General features: G+C 38.7%; 1 protein-coding gene across 1 annotated transcript in view; it reads left to right on the forward strand.

The window, feature by feature from the left end:
* Nucleotides 1-9,414, forward strand: part of DDX10 (DEAD-box helicase 10) — a 353,565-nt gene extending 344,151 nt beyond the window's left edge. The window contains exon 18 of the mRNA XM_036258174.1: nt 8,731-9,414. Within this exon, the coding sequence (XP_036114067.1) occupies nt 8,731-8,908 (178 nt within the window). The 3' untranslated portion in view covers nt 8,909-9,414. The remainder of the gene's footprint in view (nt 1-8,730) is intronic.
* Nucleotides 9,415-10,283: the final 869 nt, after the last annotated feature.

Genomic DNA, 10,283 nt, shown 5'->3' on the forward strand with positions numbered 1-10,283 from the left:
AATGACTAATATACAATTAGAGCTCTAGGAATTCAGAGGAAGGAAATCACTAATAATAGGGAGTTGGGTACCTTTCACAGAAGATGAGGAATTGAAGATGAGTCTTGAAGCAGGGGAGAACCCAGAGGGAGGGAGGGAGTGCCATGCACACAGAGGGGCACCAGCCTGAACACACAGAACGCGTCTGATCTCATGAGTAAGAGCTACTATGAGGAGTGCCCAGAAGAGGGACTAGGAGGAAAGTTGATCCTCCAGTGTTAATTTAGGGTATTTTTCCTTTTTTGTTTCTCATAAATGTAACGCAGACTACATTCTTATTCTGGGTAACTAGGTAGCTACAAGTACCTGAAAAAATTAAAATGTTGAAGCCAGGAAAACAAACTTAATGAAAAGTCAATTTAATTTCTGAGAGAATTTTGAGTTTAGAGAATTTAGAAAGTAAGAATGTTACATGTATTTTATTTAAAACTCAATTATTAATATAGTAAGAATTTAAAATTGAAATCATATTTAAATGTTCTGTTCTTTTTTTAATTGCGGCAGTGAATAAACTGGCTCAAATACTTACTTTGGCTTTAGTGACAAGCCCACCCCCCTTAGGATTTGCTTTTATTGATTTCTAGAGAGAGAAGAAAGTGGGGGGAGGGGGGAGAGAGAGAGAGAGAGAGACACATCAATCAGTTGCCTCCTGTATGCGTCCAGACTGGGGACCTCTTCAGCAGCATTTCCACACAGCTGGGGAAGCCTGGCACTCACTCATGTGCTCCCAGTCTTGTCTGTGGAAAAATCATAGGTCTTGGCCTTGAGCTGTGCCGCCTTAGGGGCGGGTGGAGTGAATCAAGTCACACTGTCCCTCTTACTCTCTCCAGTGAATCCAAACTCATATGTTTTGTTCCAGTTGTGTACTGGAACTTCTCCACTGAAGACCCGAACTTTCACAGAGGCGCTCTCATCTGTGTGTGGTTGTTTAAGACAGTGTTCTCCCACACGCAAGAAGGACTGGTGCTCGTTCTTGGGACATTGCAGGGCTCCCAGTTGGGACTAAGGTGTTTGTATGTTTATTACCCAATACAGAGCTGGGTGAGACTCCTTCTAGGTCTCTGGGTGTATAGTGCTGGATCCCACATCTCCCACCAAGGCACCACGGTCGTGGATGGATGGCAGACCATTGCTGGGAGGAGAATGGATGAGGAACATGTGTTCAGCCATGCTATTGATGTCACTTTCTAGTCCTGGACCTTTGGAGGAGGTCTTTGCTGAAGACACCAGATTGTGACCATGTTTTGCTTTCTGCTTACTAAATGTTCTCTAGATTCATTACGTTATATTCCCTTTGGGTGAAATACCCATACAATATCTACATTTTTGTTAATAATTAACTTTGCTATGGATATTACCACTTATTTGCTCTGGAAAGTAGTGTAAAATACCTTTCTAGAATTTTAACTGGTCTACAAAACAGCAAAGCTCTAATAGTGAAAATATTTGGACTACATACATTTCCCATCTTCCTTCCCTTCCCTTCCCCTCCCCTTCCCCTCCCCTTTCCCCTCCCCTCCCCTCCCCTCCCCTCCCCTCTCCTCCCCTCCCTTCCCCTCCTCCCGTCCCCTCCCCTCCTGTTCCCTTCCCTTCCTTTCCTTTCCTTTCGTTACAGATGTTTCTCCTTATTTCCCCCCATTGACACCCTCCTCCCCATCCCCCACACCCTGTTCCCGGCTTTGTTGTCCATGTCCATTGGTTCTGCGTACATTCCTATAGGTTATAAGGTTTATCTCTTTCCTCCCCTCACAACCCCCATTCTGAGAGTTGTTAGTCTGAACCCTATGTCCACATCTCTGGGTCTACCCTATTCCTCAGACTGTTATGTTCATTATATTCCACAAATAAGTGAGATCATGTGGTACTTGTCTTTTTCTGTTTGGCTTGTTTCACTTAGGATAATACTTTCCAGGTCCCTCCATGTCGTCTCAAAGGATAAGAGATCTTTCTTACAGCTGCATAGTACTCCATTGCATATATGTACCACAGCTTTTTTATCCATTCGTCTACTGATGTACACATGGGCTGTTTCCAGATCTTAGCTATTGTAAATAGTGCTGCTATGAACATGGGGGTACATATATTCTTTCTGATTGGTGTTTCAGGATTCTTAGGGTATATTCCTAGAAGTGAGATCACTAGGTCAAATGGCAATTCAATTTTTAATTTTTGAGGTAATACCATATTGTTTTCCATAGTGGCTGCACCAGTCTGCATTCCCATTAGCAGTGTACTAGAGTCCCCTTTTCTCCACATGCTCGCCAAAACTTGTTATTTGATGATTTGTTGATGGTGGCCATTCTGACAGGTGTGAGGTGATACCTTGTTGTTTTAATTTGCATCTCTCTGATGATGAGTGATGTTGAGCATTTCTTCATATGTCTCTTGGCCACATGTATGTCCTGTTTGGAGAGGTGTCCTCTGCCCATTTTTTAATTGAGTTTTTTGTCTTCCTTTTGTTGAGTTGTATGAGTACTCTATATATTTTGGAAATTAACTCCTTATCCGATGTATCATTGGCAACTATGCTCTCCCATACAGTGGGTTGCCTTTCCATTTTGATGGTTGTTTCTTTTGCTGTACAGAAGGTTTTTAGTTGGATGTAGTACCATGTGTTCATTTTTTCCCTTTGTTTCTATTGCCTTAGGTGATGTATCAGTGAAAATTCTGCTGCATATGATGTCCGAAATTTTGTTGCCTACATTTTCTTCTAGGATTTTTATGGATTCATGAGTCACATTTAAGTCTTTTATCCATTCTGAGTTTATTTTTATATAGGGTGTAAGTTGATGATCTAGTTTCATTTTTTTGCATGTAGCTGTCCAGTTTCCCCAGCATCATTTATTAAAGAGGCTGTCTTTGCTGCACTGTATGCTCTTGCCACCTTTGTCAAATATTAATTGAGCCTAATGTCTTGGGTCCATTTCTGTGATCTCTGTTCTGTTCCACTGGTCTATATGCCTGTTCTTGTGCCTGTACCAGGCTGTTTTGATTACAGTGGCTTTGTAGTATAACCCAATGTCTGGTATTGTGATCCCACCTACTTTGTTCTTCTTTTTCAAGATTGCTGTGGCTATTCAAGGTCTTTTTTTGGTTCCGTATGAACTTTTGAAGTACTATTTGTTCTAGTTCTGTGAAATATGTTGTTGGTATTTTGATGGGGATTGCTTTGGGTAGTATGGACATTTTAATGATGTTAATTCTTCCAATCCATGAACAAGGGATGTGCTTCTACTTTTTTATATCTTCGTTTATTTCTTTTTTCAATGTCCCGCAGTTTTCTGCAAATAGGTCTTTTACTTCTTTGGTTAAGTTTATTCCTAGGTATCTTAATTTTTTTGCTGCAATGGTAAATCGGATTGTTTTCTCAGTTTCTTTTTCCGTTAGTTCATCATTAGTGTATAAGAATGCCATTGATTTCCTGACATTAATTTTGTATCCTGCTATGTTGGCAAATTCATTTAGTAAGTCTTGTTGATTTTTGATGCAGTCTTTAGGGTTTTTTATGTATAATATCATGTCATCTGCAAATAATGACAGTTTCACTTCCTCCTTTCCAGTTTGGATCTCTCTTATTTTTATTCATGTCTGATTGCTGTAGCTGAGACTTCCAGAACTATGTTAAATAAGAGTGGTGAAAGTGGGCATCCCTTTCTTATTCCTGTTTTTAAGGGAAATGCTTTTCCTTTCTGCCCATTGAGTATGATGTTGGCTGTAGGTCTTTTATATATGGCCTTTATTATGTCGAGATATGATCCCTCAATTCCCACATTGCTGAGCATTTTTATCAGAAATGGATGCTGGATTTTGTCAAAGGATTTTTCAGTATCTATGGATACGATCATGTGGTTCTTATTCTTCATTTTGTTTATGTGGTGTTGATTTGCGAATATTGTACCAGCCTTGCATCCCTGGGATGAATTCCACTTTGTCATGGTGAAAAAATTTTTTGATGTATTACTGGATCTTATTTGCTAGTATTTTTTTCAGTATTTTGGTGTCTGTGTTCCATCAGCGATATTGGTCTGTAGTTTTCATTCTTTGTAATGTCTTTTTCTGGTTTTCGAAGTAGAATTATGCTGGCCTCATAAAACGAGTTTGGAGATCTTCCTTCTTCTTGAATTTCTTGAAATAGTTTGAGGAGAATGGGTGTTAGTTCTTCTTTGAATGTTTGGTAAAATACCCCCGTGAAGCCATCTGGGTCTGGGCTTTTGTTTGCTGGAGAGTCTTGATTACATCTGCAATTTCTTTTGTTGTTATTGGTCTGTTCTAGTTTTCTATCACTTCCAAGTTCAGTTTTGGGAGACTATGTGTTTCTAGAAATTTGTTTATTTTGCTTAGACTGTCATATTTGTTGCCTTATAATTGTTCATAGTATTTGTTAATGATCCTTTGTACTTCTGTGGTGTCAGTTGTTACTTCTCTTTTTTCATTTCTGATTTTGTGTATTTGAGTTCTCTGTCTTTGTTTCGTGGTGAGTCTGGCTAAGGGTCCATCAATTTTATTTATGTTTTTGAAAAACCATTTCTTTGTTTCATTGATTCTTTAAATTGTTTTGTTTTTTTGGCCTCTGTCATTTATTTCTGCTCTGATCTTTACTATTTCCTTCCTTCTACTTGCTCTGGGTTTTTCTTTTTGTTTGGTTTCTAGTTCTTTCAGTTGTGAGGTTAGATAGTCTATTAGAAATTTTGCTTGTTTCTTGAGGTGGCCTGTAGTGCTATAAACTTCCCTCACACAACTGCTTTTGCTGTTTCCCGTAGATTTTGTGTTGTTTTGTGTTCATTTTCATTGGCTTCAGGAAGTTTTAATTTCTTCTTTGATCTCCTTGGTAACCCATTCATTGTTTATTAACATGCTATTTAAGCTTCCATGTGTTCAAATATCTTTGCATGTTCTTGTTGCAATTGATTTCTAGTTTCATGCCATTGTCATCTGAGAAGATGCTTAATATGATTTCAGTCTTCTTGAACTTGTAGAGACTTAGTTTGTGTCTTAAAATGTGGTCTGTCTTTGAGAATGTTCCATGTGCACTTGAGAAAAATGTGAATTCTGTACTTTTTGGGTGTAATTTTCTGTAGATATCTATTCAATTCATTTGGTCTGGTACTTCATTTAGAGTTTCTGTTTTCTTGCTAATTTTTTTGTCTAGAGGATCTATCCAGTGATGTTAGCAGGGTGTTGAAGTCCCCTGCTATGATTGTTTTCTGTCAGTTTCACCTTTGAAGTCCTCCAGAAGATTTTTAATATATTTTGGTGCTCCTGTATTGGGTGCATATATGTTCATCAAGGTTATGTCTTCCTGTTAGATAGATCCTTTCAATATTATGTAGTGGCCTTCTTTGTCTTTAGTTATGGCCTCATTTTGAAATCTATTTCGTCAGATATGAGTATTGCTATCCTAGCTTTTTTTGCTTTTCGTTTGCATGGAAGATTTTTTTTTTTTTTTTGGTATATGTGCCCCTAGTGGGAACCAAACCCTCTGGTCCGCAGGCTTATGCTCCAACTGTGAGCCAAACCGGCCAAGGCATGCTTGGAAGATATTTTTTTCCATCCCTTCACTTTCAGCCTATGTGAGTCTTTTGTTGTGAGGTGGGGTCTCTTGTAAACATCATATATATGAGTCATGTTTTCTTATCCAGTCAGCTACTCTGTGTCTTTTTATTGGGAACATTCAAGCCATTTACATTTAAGGTGATTACTGATATGTATGTATGTATTGTCATTTTTGTTTTGTGTGCTTATATTTTTCTTCCTGTTTCTTTTGCTAATTACAGTAGTCCTTTTAACATTACTTGTAGTGCTGGTTTGGTGCTAATGTATTCCCTTAGCCTTTTTTTGTCTGGGAAGCTCTTTATTTGACCTTCTATTTTGAATGATAGCCTTGCTGGGTAGAGTAGTCTTGGATTCATATTCTTGTTTTTCATGACCTTGATTACCTCATGCCATTTCCTTCTGGCCTGTAGTGTTTCTGTTGGGAAGTCAGCTGATAGTCTTATGGGGGTTCCTTTGTAATAACCTGTTGCTTATCTCTTGCTGCTGTTAGGATTCTCTCTTTGTCTTTAATTTTTGGCATTTTAATTACTATGTGTCTTGCTTTGGGCCTGTTTGGGTTCTTCTTACTTGGGGCCTTCTGTGCTTCTTGAACTTGAATGCCTTCTTCCTTCGCCAGATTAGGGAAGTTTTCTGCCACTATTTCTTCAAATATATTATCTAAGCCTTGCACATTTTCTTCTTCTTCTGGGACTCCTGTGATGTGAATGTTATTACATTATTAGTTTCCCACAGTTCTCTTAAGCTGTCTTCTTGTTTGATAAATTGTTTTTTTGTTTTGATTTTCTGATTGGTTGATTTTTTCTTCCCTGTGTTTTAATTCACTCATCCAATCCTCAGCTTCCTCTACTCTGCTGTTTAGACCTTCCAATGTGTTCTTTATTTCTTCTGTGTCATTCTTCATTTCTTCTTAGTGGTTTTTAATTTCCCATTGGTTGATTTTCAACATTTCTATGTCTCTACTCATGGTTTTGATGTCCTTACTCATGCTGTTGAGCTTCCTAAAGATCATGGCTCTGAATTCTAGTTCTGTTAACTTGCTTCACTGCACCTCATTTATCTCATTTTCGGTAGATCTCTTGTTCTTTCATTTGGCATTTGTTTCTTTGTTTCATCAATTTGGCTATCTGAGTGGGTTTTGGAGCCTGTCAAATTTTCCCTTTGGGTGTTGGTGTTCTGCTCTTTGTGGCTCCCTCTGCTCATTTAGATGATTGTGGGAGGATCCCCCTCCCCTATCTTCTTTTTATTATCTGAACCAGCTATTTCCTACAGGAAGTGTAAGTGCAGGAGGAAATTAATAATGGATTAATTAGGAAGACCCACTGATTAGGCTGCTTCTGATGAGAGGCTCTGTGATACAATTAGAGTACAGGCAAGGCAGAAATATCTATTGTACAAGATAAATCACGGTACTTGAGCCCAGTGGAATTGGCACAGAACTGGCCATACTCAGCCAGGTTAACATTCAGTACTTTTTATTAAGATCCCTTTCCTTTAAGAATTACTCTGCTGACTGAATTCTCATCATATAGGACTTAATTATTTTCATTTTTCTAGGCATTATTTAAAATGCAGTTATTTGTGGTTAACCTTGGTGTTGTCTTGTTTCTCTTTCCTCCAATGGTGAGAGGGTACAGCTGCTGAGTCAGCATTGGGCATGTCTGGGAGGTAAATGGCCAAATGATTTGCAGTTTGGCTTCAAGCTGGTCATACATGGAAATGCTTAGTAGGCATATTCACTTTGATATCCAGGCTATCTTTTTAAGGAGTAAGAGACTCCATGGCCACTTGAGCACTTTGTTCTCTTTTGGAATACATCATATGCTTGTACTATTTCTGTGATGATTTGTTTGGCTGTTTATTATATAACATCAATGTAAGAATTTATTTGAAAGATAATAATTTATAGGCAACTAACATGTATTGAGCATTACTATGTTCTTGTAGTTATATTTAATTCTTACAGCTAGGTAAATTAGGTAATCCCTATCTTTCAGGTATGGAAACTGAGGCTTAGAAATATTATTTGATTGGCCAAGGTCTGACTTTGTCAATGTCAGACTGTTGCTCTTTCCACACCTGATTCTTTCCATTACTGTCCTCCAAATGTTTACTAAAGTGAGTCAACTCAAATTGTTTTCAATAGACTGGCTTTGGGCTGAATTTAGAGTCCTTCAGATCTGGATGTGAATCCCGCCTGTATAATGTAGGTCTAATCATTTAACCTCTCTAACCTTGTTGTAGAATGAGGTTAATGATTCCCACACCAAGGGTTTTGTGAAGATAAATGGAGTCTTTGTAAGAAAATGTAGCACAGAGCCAGACCCTTAGTAAGCCTTTAATAAATGGTTGCTGCTGCAAATAGATGGGGTTTTTATTTAATTTAATTTTATATCCAGTAATTGGGTCATCTTTGAATATGATGATGGTATCTTAAAATGCTTTGAGCATATTTTGTTTTCTTAATTTTTAATGTATCAAGTGATTGCTTCTATCTTCAGAATCAGCTTTATTTTTATGGTCTGTGCCTCAGGTGTGTGCAGAATACAGCAGTACTGTCTATTCTTTCTTAAGACTGTGTGTGGGCCTTAGATACAGAGTTCAAATGAGGATGTTTATTTGATATCTTAATACATTTTTAATTTAACATTTCGGGTTCTGTTTTCCTCATGGTTTATATATCACAACTTAATGCAACAAATAATAGAGTCAGCACCTGGTGTCCTGACATCTGTTAGCCTAAAGGATCACCTGACTTTAAGTAGAAGTGGTTTTACGTGTTGCACAAGCAAAGAAAGGAGCCAGTCTGGAGCCAGACTGTGGATCTCTCAGTGTCCTCCAACTGTGGGTGATACATCTATAGTTTTCTAAAATTTTGTGAGGAGTGGATAAGACAGTGTATACATTCTCCCCTGCACATGCCTGGTTCATGATAGGCCCTTTACTGCCATCCATTGATGGGAAGGTACTTATTTACGACACAGATATCCTGAAGTTATAATTTCTTTCCTTCTTGAATAATAGTATCACTTTACCAACTATCTGTTATTGGTAAGTTTGTCCTATTTTAAGTGTTTGATTTCTTAATAATGAATTTAATTATGTATTTATAAAGTAAATCATTGGATTTGTTCTCACCAGTGATACCAAGAAGAAGCAGGTGATGAGGAAAAGAAACAACAGTGAAGTTGAAGACACAGTCCTCACAAGTCGTAACAGAAAGAAGGCCAAGTGGGAAGTCTTAGAGCCGTTGGATACGGGCCTGTCTTTAGCAGAGGATGAAGAGCTGGTGTTACATCTGCTCAAAAGTCAAAGCTAAATACTCCCTGCTTTGTCTTCTCCTTGAAACCTCTGGTCATGGTTATGTGGACAAGAAGTTGAAAAGCAGTGGGCTTTGGGGAACTTAAATAATGAGCCCCAGGCCCAAAGGACCCATCCTCTAGGCAGAAGGGAAAGTATCTCTGAGCCCTTGAGCAGAACATGCTTGTGCCATCCCACACCAAACTCCGTGTGAGGGTGGGCACTATAACCTCTTGACCCCACTTTCCAGCATGTGCTCTGATAGATTGTATCCAGGGTTCTAGCCAATGACATCTTGTCATTGGAAATGCTTTCTTTGTTTTAATAGCAAGTTGTGGAGACCTTGTTTCATTGTTAGGAATTTCTTTCTTGCTTATCTTACAGAAGTGTCTTTGTAATATTAAAATTGCTCATAGTTTTAATTATTTAATATCTTTAAAGAGACAGAATATGATGGGCCAGCCCCAAGAAACACTGAGTATTTTTGAATTGAGATGATCAATAATAAACATATTTCCTATAAAATTGTTGTTTTCATTGTGTCCAGTAATATGAAAGTGCTCTCAAGGGAAGGTTCTTAAGACTAAAATGCTTGGCCAATTCTTGAAACAGTTAATTTCCATATTCTTAAATTATCCTTCTCAAAGATGTCATTTAACTTACACTTGGCAAATTTGTTAGCTGTCGCTTATACAGTCTGTAGAAGCCCTGAATCTAAAACTTGGTGACCTCAAACCTGATCTCAGCATGTACAGCTGGTAGGCCCCCGCCAGGGCCGCCACAGCGTTTCCTCCAGCAATGCAGATGCCTCTGGGGGTCGGGAGAGAGGCTGGCACAAGGAGGTGAGCAGAGCGAAGAAGAGGTGGAGCAAGATGCTGATCGTGGTCTGGGCCCCTGGGCATCAACTCAGACTGCTCCTTGTACTCCCCAGTATTGTTAGGGGTCAGTACTGTTTAAATTTAAAATTTTAATTTCTGTTCTCACAGAGAATGTGGCTCTATCACTTGTACATCATCCACAAACCTTGGGCATGGGCAGTTCCCACCCCATTGGCCGCTGGCTGGTGGGGGTGGGGTGTCACATGCAACCCCAAGGACTGGGGTGTAAATTTCTTTATGGCATAAACTACTTTGAGTTGTATTCTGTCCCTGAAACTGAAAGACTCTTGACTTTAATGTATACATTGTAAGGGATTTTAGTTTGCTGGTTTTGAAAACATCAGAATAGTGTTGCTAGAAAGCTCGGCTAACACATGGTAGATTATACTGTTTAACAAGTATTCTCTGCAGCCCCCTTCATCCCCTTAGGAAGCATATTTTTCCCTTGTCGCTGATGATGGACTTGGGTATGTAAGTTACTTTAGGCTTTGGAATGTGTGCCAGTTTAAGCAGAGG

Source organism: Molossus molossus, unplaced genomic scaffold (genome assembly GCF_014108415.1).
Source record: "Molossus molossus isolate mMolMol1 unplaced genomic scaffold, mMolMol1.p scaffold_m16_p_13, whole genome shotgun sequence".
NCBI classification, from domain to species: domain Eukaryota; kingdom Metazoa; phylum Chordata; class Mammalia; order Chiroptera; family Molossidae; genus Molossus; species Molossus molossus.